Source organism: Vanacampus margaritifer, chromosome 1, assembly GCF_051991255.1.
Source record: "Vanacampus margaritifer isolate UIUO_Vmar chromosome 1, RoL_Vmar_1.0, whole genome shotgun sequence".
Lineage (NCBI taxonomy): Eukaryota > Metazoa > Chordata > Actinopteri > Syngnathiformes > Syngnathidae > Vanacampus > Vanacampus margaritifer.
This window is the reverse complement of record NC_135432.1, coordinates 39,697,869-39,713,391: the sequence shown is the minus strand read 5'-3', so window position 1 is coordinate 39,713,391 and position 15,523 is coordinate 39,697,869. Positions and strand designations below refer to the sequence as shown.

General features: G+C 41.0%; 1 protein-coding gene across 2 annotated transcripts in view; it reads left to right on the top strand.

Annotated features, from left to right (window-relative positions):
- LOC144040693 (uncharacterized) overlaps positions 1–15,523 on the top strand; it is an 88,471-nt gene that overhangs the window by 24,307 nt on the left and 48,641 nt on the right. For both annotated transcript variants that reach the window (XR_013289797.1, XM_077555094.1), the window contains exons 9-11: positions 14,317–14,404; positions 14,478–14,584; positions 14,666–14,831. Coding sequence is in view for 1 of the 2 variants with exons in the window: in XM_077555094.1 (XP_077411220.1) it covers positions 14,317–14,404; positions 14,478–14,584; positions 14,666–14,831 (361 nt within the window). In the remaining variant the exon portion in view is untranslated. The remainder of the gene's footprint in view (positions 1–14,316; positions 14,405–14,477; positions 14,585–14,665; positions 14,832–15,523) is intronic.

Here is a 15,523-nt window from a genome sequence, read left to right as displayed (position 1 = left end):
TACCAAGCTCCAGCCAAGCCGCCAAGGCAAGCGACTTTTATCTGTGCCATATGCAAATTTAGCTGTGTCAACGCACGCTACAGGTTGTTGGACCGGTGGACTCGTTTTGCGGACGTGTCAGGAGTTTGATTCATGTGTCTTGTCTGCATACATAATGCAAATTCAGCTGTGCGAACGTCCACGCTCCTGGTTGGTGGACTGTTTTCACGCTCGCTCCTGGTTGGCTACGGTCCTCAGCTTCTTCTGCATAAGTTTAGAATGTGGTGTTTACAAGCAGCAACAGGAATCCGTCTGACTTATTGTTTCATCTCATGTCGCCAGAGTAGCGAGGTTGGAAGAGGTAATAGAAATATTTGGGGAAAATGAGGGGACACTCCTCAACCTCCTCATTTAATTGAGAAGTCTACTGAAGATGACGTCGCGTCATCGCCGTTCGTGAAGAACCGTATGCAGGGCTGAATTTCTACTATCGCCACAAATGCTTCATGTTTCAAGTGTGATTAAATTAAAGACAAATAAAAATGTAACACTGTTACTCAAAACAGCTTTGTATATATATTCACAGACGTGTCAGTAGTCTCCCTTCCAAGCTCTCTCTCCCACCCGTGCAGAGTGTATATCAGGCTTTTGGTGACTTATGAATCGGATGCATGCGTTGATGCGATGATTAGCGTTGACAGTGCAGACGCATCACATACATATCCGATTTATATCCACATACGAAAGAGGCCCAGGTCAGGTGTGAAAAAAATCTAAATCTTACCGTTTACACTGTATGAAAAAAATCAGATACTTGTGAAAAAATCTGAATTGAGTTGTAGTGTAAATACAACCTTAGTCACCTGTCTTTTGTTCGGTTCTTGTTGGTCCATTGTTTGTTCGTAGCTGTTTGTTTGTTGCTGTTGCTGCTGTCAGTCTATGTATTGCCTTGTTTTTTCCCCACGTCATGTCATGCTCTGAATTTGGACTTTGTTGTTTTGTTCTTTTGACCTGTGCCTAGTTTGCGTCCTCGTTTTTGTCTAAATAAAAGAAACCTTTTCTTTTGGACTTCGCACCTGCCTCCTCATCTCTGCTTCGCTGCGTTCGGGTCCTCAACCCCCACACTCCCTGACATATACAAATTTTTGCAATGCGACCTCAGCATTAATGGCTAGGTCTGACCTCGACATCATCAAAAAGTCCAACATGCGCTCCACGTGGGCGGGGCGACTACTCAGGAGACGTACGTGAATTGTCAAAGTTGTTTCAAGTAACAGATGTGACTTTCTATTTGAATTTAATTTAATCCTTGAAACATGAAGTATAAAGTTGACATTTGTGGTGATATTAGTAATTTAGTCACGCTGACAATACATTTATTTTGCACGGCAATAACGTGACGTCACCGTTAGTAGATGTCTCCGCGAAATGGGGAGATCGAAAAGGATCACCTCATTTAACCAAAATATTATTTGTACCTCCTCCCGCATCGCTCTTGTAGATATGAGATGATAAAAGATGAGCCCCGACGATGGACTTATAAACTCATGTCAAAACATATGTTGGACCATACATACACTTTTTTATGGCTTTATTTAACAAATAGAAGTCAAAAGCCAAAACATGGCAAACATTAAGCAAACAATAATCATCATCACAGTAAACATACAAATCATTCACAACAATCTCGCAACAACAGTAAAGGAAAGGGGAAGTAATAATTTAAAAACTTAAACTTCTTAAACTAAGAAATATTAAAAACACTAAAATGAGAACACAATATTTAGGTCTTGAGAGCCTTCTTATTTTTGGAAGTAGAGATGGACTGTAAAAAAAATTGGTTTGGACTTTAAAAATTTACACTTATGAATATAAAACTTAGCAAGATATGTTAAAATATTAATCAAATAATATTATTTTTCAAATTAATTGTCATAGTTAAAAAATAAATAAATTAATTAAAACATTCGGTAGGAAAAGCTCAAAATTACAAAAGATATTGTCCAAAATAAATTTGCAAACGTCTTGCTATAGCTTGCAAGCATAAGTACATTTCCTAAACAGATGCACAAGAGTCACTGATTAGGAGCCATAGAAGGAGCAGTTCAGATCCATATCATAACCAAATTTAACAAAAAAGGATTTCACAACATAACAATGAATCATTTTGAAAGGCACTTCCTTCACCTTGTGCACTAAGAAGAATTTTTGAGACAGGGTTCAAATTTTTTTCCAACAAATTCTTTACACGACAGTTCCAGAATGATATTACAGGTGATACAGACACAATATCAGACTGGAAAAGAGCACAGATTTTGCGATTGTTTTTATGGCGGGAAGGAAGTTGCGTAATGAGGAAGAGGTAAAGAGAAATCAGACATCCTTGAGGGATTCCCCGTTTAATGTCAAAACGAGGAGTGGTACCAGTGCTCAACTTGAGCTGTTATTTTTAGCATACAGGGTGCGCCAATAGCTCTGCGAAAAAAAACAAAAAAAAAACAAATTTTTCTAAAGAATTACATATTAACTCGTGCGCTTTATAAAAATTCAGAAATAGGATATAACTATTGTCATTAATCAATTCAGAATAATAAAAAAAGATCTAATACAGCCTAATATTATTAGCTATATTCCTATTTATCCATAAACCCGGACTGAGATTCGTCTATGATCGCATTCAAAACTAATTTAAGTAGTTTGGCAAGCGCAATTGCTAATATCTTATAATCTTTTTTGTAAAGATAAAACAGACGCCAATTATAAAGTAAAAACACATATTTTTTTGGTGTAGGAATAAGCGTAATTAGACCTTGTGTTAATGTAGGAGGGAGCGACCCATTATTAATACTTTCTGTGAACACTTTTAACAAAGAGGGGGTCAACTGCTCGGCAAATATTTTATAGAATTCTGAAACTATTCAATCGTCCCCAGGAGATGTATTTGGTTTAAGGCTGTTGATGGCTTCCATAATTTCTAGAAGAGTCAAAGGAGCATCACACATCTCTCTATCTGTGACATCAATGCTATTCACCTCAATCAAATCTTAAAAGTCAGATGCATTCCTATTACAATGCTGAGAGCTTATAAACAACTTTCAGAACAATAAAAAATTCAGAACAATATGTAGCAATTCGTCTAGGATCATCTCAAAGAACATTGTCAATTTTAAGTTGTCGGATAGTGTTATTTGTTTGGACCTCATTCCAATATTTCTGAATTAGTCTTAATTTAGACTCTCACCTCTACATAAGTCAAAATAGCACTATTTATCTTCCAATACGAGGGAATATGGCAAGCGGAAGGAAATAAAGAAATGCGGACATGTACAGCTTTATAATCAGTTAAAGGAGTGGCCAGAATTTATGTCGTAGTGTTCTCTCGAAGACTTCTGGACACCAACCAGTAGTCAATCCTGGACTGCAAAGTGCCTGGTTTGTTAGACCATGTAAATACTTTCTCAGTTGGGAATTTCCCTCTCCAAATATCAATTAGGTCAAATCTTTGCATCAAAAGCTTTAAATAACAATCCCAATTTTTGTTTTGCCTTGGAGGCCATTGAGCCAAAGTACTATCCATCCATCCATCCATTTTCTTGGCCGCTTTTCCTCACTAGGGTCGCGGGGGTGCTGGAGCCTATCCCAGCTGGCTTCGGGCAGTAGGCGGGGTACACCCTGAACTGGTTGCCAGCCAATCGCAGGGCACACAGAGACGAACAACCACACTCACATTCACACCTAGGGACAATTTGGAGTGTTCAATTAACCTGCCATGCATGTTTTTGGAATGTGGGAGGAAACCGGAGTACCCGGTGAAAACCCACGCAAGCACGGGGAGAACATGCAAACTCCACCCAGGAAGGCCGAAGCCCGGACTCGATCTCACGTCCTCTGCACTGGGAGGCGGACGTGCTAACCAGTCAGCCACCGTGCTGCCAAAGTACTATCAAGAGCAATATTAAAATTACTGAAAATTAATAGTAAAGCATTCGGGTATTTATGTAACCATAACAAAAGTTTTTGCTCTATTGTATAAAAAAAATCTTGTTTTCTTCTCTGTAATTGTATCAATCAAATGACAACCATTAAGATAATCTTATAAAGATAAACAATTTCAATCTACACTTGTAGCCCTTACTATCGCAAAAAAAACAATTCTTGTTAACTGGAAAAATAAACAAACTCTGAATATCGACCAATGGTCTAACCTCCTCATAAATCACATTTTAATGGAAAAAATATCTGCCTCAAATAAAAACCAAATATCAAAATTTATAGAAATATGGAATATTTTAACCTAATTCTGCTTACTTAATTCTGCCTGTTAGCGAGAGCCACCACATCGTGATAACTTACATTGATGTTTCTGTATTTGGCAATTTGTAACTAATGGTTGTGTTTTTATAGTCAGGAACCCAGTTGCTGCCAACAGGATCGAGCAGATTCACCTCCAATGGGCACTAAGGGTTAACATTCGGATTCACTGCATGCCAGGGGGTTAATTCTATAGGTGCTGTTCCCCCCTGGCTGGGCGTGGGTGGGTCTGCCCCTCTGTTGGCTGCTGGGTGGCGGCTACGTCTTGGCCGTTCCCTGGGTCTCTTGGGGGATGCTGCATTGTGGGGCTCTCCCTGGCGGGCCTGCAGTGCCCCGTCCTGCAGCGTTGGGTTGGGGGCGCGGGCCGCGTTGTGGTGGGGGGCGCTCCTGCTCCTGGGCTTGCTCTCCGGCTGGTGGCCCCTGCGGGGCCCGGGGGTCGTCCTTTGGCGCTGCCGCGTCCTGGGGGGCCCTGAGGTGTTGCGCTTGCTTTGTCCTGGCGGGGGTCGACGGCTCCTCTCTTTGGTGGAGATTTTCATGCATGCCAGATCCACCACACCACGAAACTCAGACACAATCTTGCTCAGGCCATTGAATCGGTGGAGGCTGGTGTCTGTGGATCTCACTCCGCTTCGTCTGTCCTTCCTTCCTTTCCTCAGTCTCTCCTTTGGTCTCTTGAGGTCTCCCTGATTTGTTGAAATTTAGATGTCTCTGGGGTTGGTGAAGGACTCTGGTTGGTGGCCTGGTGGGTGGTGTCTGGTCGGTGCTGGATTTCACTTTCTTTTCTTTTCTTTGGTCCTTCCTCGGGTTTCCTGACGGCCTCACGACTCTGGCTGGAAGTGTTCGGTTTAGGTGAACGGTATGAGATTTTTTTTAAATAGGTTTTAGGTGAACTAATGAATACACACACACTCGCACGCACGCACACACACACATACACATAAACACCCACATACAAAAAACATATATAAAATAAAATTTAAAAAAAGGAGAGCAATGATGATGACATGTTAAATTGGTAAAATTACTGAATGAACAATACTGAGCTCCCCAGAAAAAAAAAAAAGATAATCTTGTAAAGTCAATAACTTCCCATATACAGTGCTGCTCAAAAGTTTGTGAACCTCTTGAGCAATTTGGACTTTCCAATTGTTTCAACCTGATTTTGTTGTTCAATCTGAACCATTACAGTTGTAGGTTTATCAATTCAATGCATTGTTCTTTTTTCAATCAATTGTGTAGTCAAAACTTAATTAAAAAGAGTTTTTAGTCAATTCAAGTAGGTGCAAAAGTAAGTGAACCCTGAGCTGCATTGCTTAAAACAATCTGTCAAGTAGGATCAGGTAGGACAAATTGGTAGCTAAACTAACCACTGAAATGGACCAATGAAATGAGAAGTTTAGCAAAGAAATTGTGCATCACTGACAGAAACAGGGACAAAACCACATCACTTTAGTCTTACGCAGGTGAACCCATACAGGTCAGTCATGTTGAGAAGAAGCGAAATCTCAGGGGACCTCAGAAAGTGGGTAGTGACAGCACATCTGTCTGGGGAAAGCTATGAAGTCATCTAAAAACATTGAGCGTCTATTAGGCTTTGTTCACACTGTTGCTCAATTCCAATTTTTTTACGTATCTGATTTTTTTCATGCAGTGTGAACAGTACAATTCCGATTTTTTTCACAAATATCAGATTTTTTTCATGCAGTGTGAACAGTGCAATTCCGATTTTTTTCACAAGGGACCTGGGCCTCTTTCGTATGTGGATATAAATCAGATATGTATGCGATGTGTCTGCACTGTGAGCGCTCATCCGCACGCATCCGATTCATACATCATCAAAAGCCTGATATGCGCTCTGTGCGGGTGGGAGAGAGTGCTTGGAAGGGAGACTACTGACACATCTGTGAATATATACAAAGATGTTTTGAGTAAAAGTGTTATTTTTTTATTTGTCTTTAATTTAATCACATTTGAAACATGAAGCATAAAGTTGACATTTGTGGCGATAGAAATTCAGCCCTGCAGACGGTTCATCGCGAATGGCGATGACGCAATGTCATCTTCAATAGACTTCTCAATTAAATTAGGTCGTCGAGGAGTGTCCCCTCATTTCCCCCAAATATAGGAGCGAGCGTGAAAACAGTCCACCAACCAGGAGCACGGGCGTTCGCACAACTGAATTTGCATAATGTATGCAGACAAGACACATGAATCACACTCCTAACACGTCCGTGAAATGAGTCCACCAGTCCACCGTTCTGTAGCGTACGTTGGCACAGCTAAATTTGCATATGACACTGATAAATTTGCTTGCCTAGGCGGCTTGGCTGAAGCTTGGTAAAAAGTTGCGAGTCAGGACAATATTTACTTCCGTGAACACTGCAACGTGACATTGTTTTGGGTGTACGTCACTCACCTTGTCCTCTTTGCACATGCGAATCGCAACACGGCCGTGTTGCGTTCACATTAGATGTCGCATTTGTTTTTGTAATCTGAACGAGTCCATAAAAAGATCGTATTTATCAACAAATCCGAATTGGGCATCACGCCCTGCAGTGTGAACGTAGCCTTATACACCAACGCTAATTGACATGACGAGACACCTGTGCAAGACACAAGTTGCAGGGGGCACTGATTGGTTAACACAAGAGGAAGGTCAGGCAAACACAGGTGGATCACATAAAGCTTGGATGTACACAGGGACAAAATAACAAAACACAACCTGTGTCTAAATTCACAAGGCTGGGTCCTCGGAAGGCTGAATTTGTCGGTTGCATGATGTCACTCCCAGCGCGACTCGACAGCACGCACGGACTGATTGTCGGTCATTGTGCTACTGACAAGCCTTATTGACAACCCATTCATATACAGTATAAGTCCGTTACGTGCTGTTGAGTCGCGTCGGGAGTGATATCTGAGGACCCAGTCTTGTGAATTCGGACACAAGCACAGATGACACAGGCAAAGGACACAAACAAACACCCAAAACTAAACAAAAGCCCAACCCCACAAAACCAAAACATGACAGTATACGTATCAGATCTGGGACCACATATGAAAGTGATCCAGGTCGGATCAGAAAAAATAATTAAGCCATTCACACTGACATTTACGATTTGGGTCTTATTTGCCTGCAGTGTGAATGTAGCCATAGTTACAAAATTTTAGCGTCAGTCAATGTCTGAAAACTATGATCAATCGCCACCAAAATTCATATGCACATTCCTACTCTTGTCCACTTCAGCCTATAAAAAATGGCCCTCACAATATTTTTCGACTTCATAGAAACTCATATCACATCATCCAAAAATACAAAATATTGTGCCAATCGCTTTTAATTATTCACAGGACACAGTGGACATGCTTGCAGGCTTGATCTCCTTCAATAACCGCTAATATCCGTCACCTTAATGAGTTCTTATTGCGGAGTTGCTAAACGAGAGTGAGCCGTGAAGTAGTGAGGATCACTGTATTGTCTATTTGCCTCCTCACAAAGTCAAAAAAGAAGAAGAAGAAGAAAAAGATCGGCCGATTCTGAGGCCAGATCCGACAACTTGGCATTGTATCATTTTAAAAAGGTAATATTAAAGCTTTTTCTCCATCATGCATGCTCCACCAATGCCCAGATGAGTATGAAGAGCCCTGACTGTTTTACTCTGACTGCACCTATCAGCTTTCATTTTCCCTTTATAGTAGAATGTGCGGACTCACACACTCCAGTTTTTTTGGGGAGGGACGGAGTTTTTCTTACCTTATTTGGGTTAGGGTTAGTCATGTCTTTGTTTGTCAACTGTGGCTGTCACTTTAAGATCATGCACGTACTTGCACGCGCACCATGAACGAGCCTGACAGATGCTGCAGTTACGCTTTGGGCCAGAGGTCGCAGTCGTGAGTAAAAAAGTGACAAACTGCACAAAGATCCTTTGAGGGAAAAAAAAGTATTTATTTTTTAAACAAAACTATCCCAACATGACACTTTTTAAATGCTGAGTGGACCAGTGGTTTAAACTTAGTAAAAAATGTAAAGCCTTTTTTGGGGGGCGGGTGGGTTGGCAGTTTATTAACATACTACTTAACACCAATTGATGGGCTAACCTACTGTTGTTTTTCTTTAGGAAGAAGAAAATACAGTATATATACGTGCGTGAAACAAGCACAAACACAGCACGTATACGAATTGTGTAGGGGTGGAACGGTTCACAAATTAAACGGTTCGGTTTGGTTTTCGGTTTTGTGCTCACAGTTTTCCGTTCAGTTCAGTAAGCAGTTTAAGAAAAATTAACTGTGTCTTGGAGTAAAAAGTGACAGTGTATATTATTCACCGCTAATTATTATTATTATTGTATTGTCATTCAAATTATTATTCTATTTATACCAGTGGCATATAGTGATAACAAATGCTTGCCACTAAATATTGTTAGGCATAACAAATAACTGCTCTTCAATTGGATAGCAAAAGGTGTAAAACCAACCTGTGTGTATCAGTCTTTTGCCATTCATACAACAGACCTGCAAATATATAGCTTTGTGTTCAACTATACAAGCCCAGATTTCACACAAAATACTGTACATTTGTGACTAAACTGAATCAAGATCATTATTTCAGGATGAAAACCTTTTTATTTTGTTTATTTACCGCGCTGTTTTTCTTATGCAAAATAAGTGACTTGGCTCCACAGGTTGGAAAACAACTCTCAGATCAAACTACAATTGTACTATTAGAATATTAAATCATTAAATAAGTCTTATTTGATGGACATAAGACAAAGATGTGTCTTAATTCATATCTGATAATGTTTATCTCGTTATTACTCCGTTGACATGATGTGTGAATGAGCTCAGCTCATGCCCTAAAGTACGCAACCATAGTCATCTCTTCGTTCATGTTGTAAACACGGCCACCACACTTGATTACAAACGAAACAAACAAGATGTGTTTTTATTGCAGATTTCCATCTTTATTTTGAGGGGATTTACAGATCAGTCAACAATTTGCCTTCCAGGCCAGGCATTGATACAACAATCCGACGTCGCAAGTCGGAAATGGTGCTTGTTATGGTGCTTGAGGCCTACTAGCGTCGGTTAGCTGTGTGCTATGCTATCATCAATTTTCCTTGGACCTCGGGTTCAGAGGTGGGTAGTAATGTAGTTACATTTACTCCGTTACATTTACTTTTACTTGAGTAGATGTGTGAAGAAAAAACACTACTCTTACCCCACTACATTGGGCTCACTAGAGTCGTTGCCCGCCGCCCCATTCATGTATTAGATTTACCATATTTTCACGTGGGTGCTCCACTTGACTGACTATGAGAATTGCGCGGAAATGCTCTCACAAAATGTCCTGTGTCGCACAATCTCGCAATTCTGTAGGAGGTGCTTGTGATGTTTACGGAAGACAGACGCCCGGAGTTGTTAATATTACTTTAAAAACATCTCCCTCCCATCATCGGACGGGTTCGGCCATTTGGTGTTGGTGTGTGCGCTTATAACTCGTGTTATGGTGCAGACGGATGGATTTCAACGACGACGTGCGTTGTATGTCGCTCGTTGCCAGGGGCAACGGCCAGTTCTCATGCAACGATATGGGACGTGCGCTGAACGCCGGCATATTGGCTGTACTTCCTACTTCCTTTCCTCCGTGACCGGGCGTGGGTCACATGACTACAGGGAATGCACAAAAAGTGTTTCCACCTTGTGTTTCCATTTAGCGAAATACTTCTATTTGGACACGTCTCAAAAACCGCCTCATGAGAGCGTAATTTTTTTTTTGCGATATTTGAGTTTTTTTTCCAAAATCATGTGTTTACATTACTAGCTTGCTTTTGCGCAACTTGCCTTTTGCGCAAAACTGAGGGTAATGGAAACACACCTTGTGATGATTACGTGCAGTACCTACACTAAGAAGAGTTCTATGTTAAGCTTGGGTAAATTTGATTTGATTCAGTGACGGGCAGAAGAGGGCCAGATGAAATAGATGTTATTTGAAATCAAATGAAACAACATAGAACATACATTGCAACAATAAATAACAAAATGTATACAGTGCATGTATTTGTATAATGATACATGTGATATTAGCATTATATTGTTGTGATATTATTTTTATTTGTTTTGTTCCAGGTTTATGATCTGTGGTCTTATGATCACTAAAAAACAAACAACGACAAACACAAGCCATAACAATTTGTGTGTCCTGCTGAGCCTTTTCGGAGGGCTAAAATAAAAATATCCGAACACTTGGGCTAACTGCTTGCACTGTTCAAGCTGAAAAAGTTTTTTTTATTTTATGATTTGAAGATGCCAGCATTTCCACACAATTTTATGTTTTTGCCTGTCTGATGACATTGTTTTTAAAAATACATCGGACTTCATGTTCAAGCAGTTACTCAGTACTTGAGTATTCAGTTCAGCGAATACTTTTTTACTTGTTCTTGAGTGATTTTTTTTATGACTACTTTTTACTTTTACTTGAGTAATATTATTTTGAAGTAATACTACTCTTACTTGAGTACAGTTTTTGGCTACTCTACCCACCTCTGCTTGGGTTAAACCAAACTCCTGTTTGAAACAAAACACCTCGGTTATGAACACACCGATTTTCGACGTCCATTTCATGTACCAGAAATCTTGTGTTGGATACATAAAGACTTGACAGCGATGGCTCATCTTGGAATTTTAGCATTTTTTTGCTCTTATGTTCAAAAGTTATCTTTTTAGTATTCCAATAGTATTCATTCACTCACCAGAGGTGCATGTTCGTTTTGGACCCAAAGAGGATAAAAATGACTGGACAAAAGGTCTGTCAAAGTTGATCTGCTTTTATCTCCAGAATTCAGTCAGAGTACAAGTTCTTAATTTAGGGCTGTCTTTTTAATCTGTTTGCGCAAGAAGAGGATTGTGTGAACAATCCCAAAGAACGGCAAAGCTATTCTAGCGGCCCTCCTTATTTATACAATAATTCAAAAACAGCGAGTCTAAACATTAACTCCTAATCTACTTTGTGCCAAAAAGTTTGTTTTCCCCTTTTCCGCCCAAGTCTGCATCTCATGATTTCTCGTTAGTCAATATCGTATCATTAGCAACGTTCACAATGACCTTGTAATCATCATATTGCAAAGAGTAAAATCCACTGACCGATTATACTGGTCCGTGTACATGTGTATTATCTTAAACAAACTTAAAGTATAACTACGGCTGACCAATTTTACTGGTCAGCCTGACCATTGCTTATATATAAATAAACTTGATTTGTACTTGAAAGTGAATGATTAAATGTCCCTGTAAAAATGCTTGATCAAAATACAATGCAAATAAAACAATCTTAGCAAAACATAATGTGTGTAATCAATGTGTAATGTAATCATTAATACAGAGAATAACATAACTTTGTGTGATTTATTCCATCACTCAAGACGCTAAACGTTGTTAGCATCGGAGCGTACAATAGCGTCATGAAACTCGAGAACTCGCTCTACCCGCCCCCCTGCAATATGATTGGCTGCAGCGTCGCTGGAAGGATATGTCGTACATGAGGCACGGCCGTAACCATGGACGGCGCCATAATGGATTAGCGCTCATAAAGGGAGAAAAAAAAGAGTTGCGTGAAAGTACCGAACGGAACAGGGCTGGACCGAACCGTTCCAGCCCTAGAATAGTGTCATTTTAGGTCCATTTGCAGTAGATGGGCGACTGGGTGAGTCATCACACAAAACTAAAATGTTTACAGTAATATCTATAAAACCATATCAGCACAAATGAATGGTACCATCTTGGGTCAGTTTCCCAGTTGATGGGGCCTGGGTGAACTCTAGATAATCTAAAAAAGAATTGCTAATAACTGCAAAACAGCAGCACAAACTAAACTTTTGCGTGGGGTGGGGGCCATCTTCATGTCAAACAAAAAGCTGCCTTTGAGCAAGCAAGTGAAGTGTGTCTTCTGCCCAGATTTAGTCATGACTGTATAACTTCCTAATTTCCTCAGTTGAGCACTGTTCTGTGGCCAGATGTGTCCTTGAGTGATATCGCGTATCTCTGCACGTCAGCTCATCAGTTAACCTTGCTGAACTGTTTACTCGAAACTTTGTGGTACCGCCCTTCTGATAGTATAAGAATGTTGTAAGTCCTCTGTAACTTCGCACTTGTGATCTGCTACAGCCATTGTCTGTAACTCATTTGTGCCCGGAATATTCTGCAAATAAAAGCTTTGAAGGAACTGTTCATCGTTTCCAGCCTGCATTCGGATAACCAACATTCTCACTACCCGAAATCAAACAAACACGCGGAGGAAAAAGCATCCTCCAACACAAGCAAAAATGTATTCATCATATCCTGATGACGACTGACTCCGGATTTGCACCAAGCTAGTCTAGGCGCCAGTATCCCTGGAAAGCATGACAGACGAACCGGATTTGCACCAGGCTATGCTAGGTGCCGGTGTCCCCATGAAGGGCGACCAACGTTACTGCAGAGTCCCGGCGAGCGCCGCAGCTGGATTCGAAGGGCCTAAAGCCCGTCTAGAGTCACTGTATCGGGCGCCTGATTGTACCGCTTGTCAGTGAAGTGTAGCGGAGAAGTGTGCAACCTTTCCCTCACACAAAATGCTTATTTTGCACACACTGCAATGTCTCCGCTTTCCACATTAAAGATGATAATAACTTATTATCATCTACTTCCAAATACCTTCACACAGCAGACATACTGCACAACAAATAGCTATTTCCTTGTTTTTCCCGCTCGACGGCATTCAGCCAATAGTGTCACTGTAGCAAAGTGACGTCATGCCACACGCTTAAATGTGTGGAAAAGAGGGGTCTCGCTCTGTGCCACCGTGTAACTCCAGATCTGATAAAAAGTTATGAAAATAACCTCATATATTTATCCTGGTCGGGAGACAATATCCGATTCCAATCGAATCAGCAACCATGTGATTGGGCCTGATTTCCGATCACATGATCGGATCGGGACATCACTAAAACCCTCGCTTCAGGTCACTGGGTTTAACCCGCAAAAAAATAAACAGCTCCACAAAAATTTGGAAATTTGCTTCTCAAATGAACTCATTGATTTGAAAAACTACTCCGCAAAACAAAACAAACAAAAAAAAACATTTTTTTTCGAGCCTTGAGTCCCTACGTAATCTTGTACGTAATGCTTCATCTAGTCCTGCATGTAGTTATGCACTTATTCCTATACCTATCCTGCCCCAGTCCTGCATCTAATCTGAGATGTAATCATACACGTAATCCTACTGAGACCTTAAATGGACCATTCGGGGTTTTGGACATGAATCTGTATGGCATCCTCATCTACAGTGGTGTGCAATCAGCACTGACTTAGTGCTGACTGCATGCTGTGACACGAGACCTGGTCCGGTTTTGGTCGAGACGAAAATAGTGTAGCTAGTTGACTTGGGTCACGGAAATAAAGTGTTTTTCTTCTTAAAACAATTTGTGTTCAAAAGAGTGATAGGGGGTATCTTTATAAACCCAAATATACTGATGCCGAAATTTGTCAGATGTAGTTAGAACGGTAGTTAGCACTTGTTTGAAGTGCTCGGAAAGCGGTGAAAAGTGTGTGGATATTCAGAGGACATTTTTATTGGTACACCCCGGAAGCCACACCATTTTTACATATAGAATAATATAATATAGTGTGACGTCTCACAAAAATGCTGCCAGCAGACGTTGTTGGTAATCAAGAAACATAAGAAACTAATTTGCGAGCCAAATTAGCACGCAAGCAACCAACAATGTATGAGATTCCACCGCAAGACGTGCGATGCGTTCACTAACACTCAGACACAAGAAAACAAAACTGAATGTGAAACACAGGAAGACACAACACACCTTAGTTACACTATCTTATAAAGTTTATACAATTGTAACGTTATATACTAATCGCTCTCAGTCTCAATTATTTGTTTCCACTTTTCCACTTGTCTTATATTTTGTCCATACCTAGCCCTTCATTTTGCCTGGTCATGTTAACAGCCAACAGGCCCTCACATTGACTATCTCTGTCCAGGTGAGGGATAGTGACCCCTCTGATCCTCACAGGGAGACAGTTGTCCAATTAATCGATGACTTCAAGATTTCTGGTGTAAATGGTGTGCGTATCCTTCATTCTGTCTCATCTGTTTGACCATGTCTGCCTGCCGAGCCTTTGTTATCCTTAGCCTGTGATAGATGTGTGTATGGTCCTGGAGGTTCTGGGTCATCAGCTGTTAAAATGGATCATCAAATCTAATTACATGGGCCTTCCCCTGGTATGCGTCAAGAGCATCATCAGGCAGGTAACAAACATGTGCACACACACACACGACAAGATGTCGTGTTACAAGTGTTGTACTATGTTTGTGTGTTTACGTTTGCAGGTGCTACAGGGTCTGGACTACCTGCACACAAAGTGTAAGATCATTCACACAGACATAAAACCAGAGAACATCTTGCTGGATGTGGATGAGGTCTACATCAGGAGGCTGGCTGCTGAGGCCACAATCTGGCAGAGAGCGGGAGCACCGCCTCCTTCTGGCTCATCAGGTGATTGACAGCCACTGATTTGTCAGGCTCTTCTTGAAAGCTGCAGAATCTGTCCACAATCTTTTGATACTCCTCCCACTTGTATCGAAGGTAGGGCTGGGCGATATATCGATATAAAAATGATATAGATATATTTTTAAGTGGGATATGGAATTAGTCCATTCTATATTGATAAAGTTCAAATTTGGGCTGTGATCCTTGCTCTGCTGCGCTTCTTTTTTCCATTTTTTTGAGAGCTCATTATTATTATTATTATTATTATTAAGTTACAAGTCCAGAATCTTTCACCAACCCCTGATACTTATAAATTCAGATACTAATAAAACTTAAAGAGACTAAAGGAAGGAAGGCTCCACAGGGAGATCCACAAACACCAACCTCCACTGATTCAGCGACCAGTGGGGGAAGCAAATTCTGTTTAAGTTTCAGTACCTGCTGGTGTGGTGGATCTGGCATGCATGAGAACCTCCACCAAAGAGGGGAGCCCGACAAGGCAAGCACAACTCCCCGGGCCACCGGCCTTAGAGCCAACCCACAAGTCCAGAGTGACCCCCACACCTCGCGTTATGCTTCTGACTGCTGTGCTCCTGTCTGCATTTCCCCACGCACCCCACCCCTCCTCTTTCATGCATGGGAAGGAGGGGTAAGTGAGACACATTTGTACTTGTTAACAATGGGTGCGGGGAGCAACG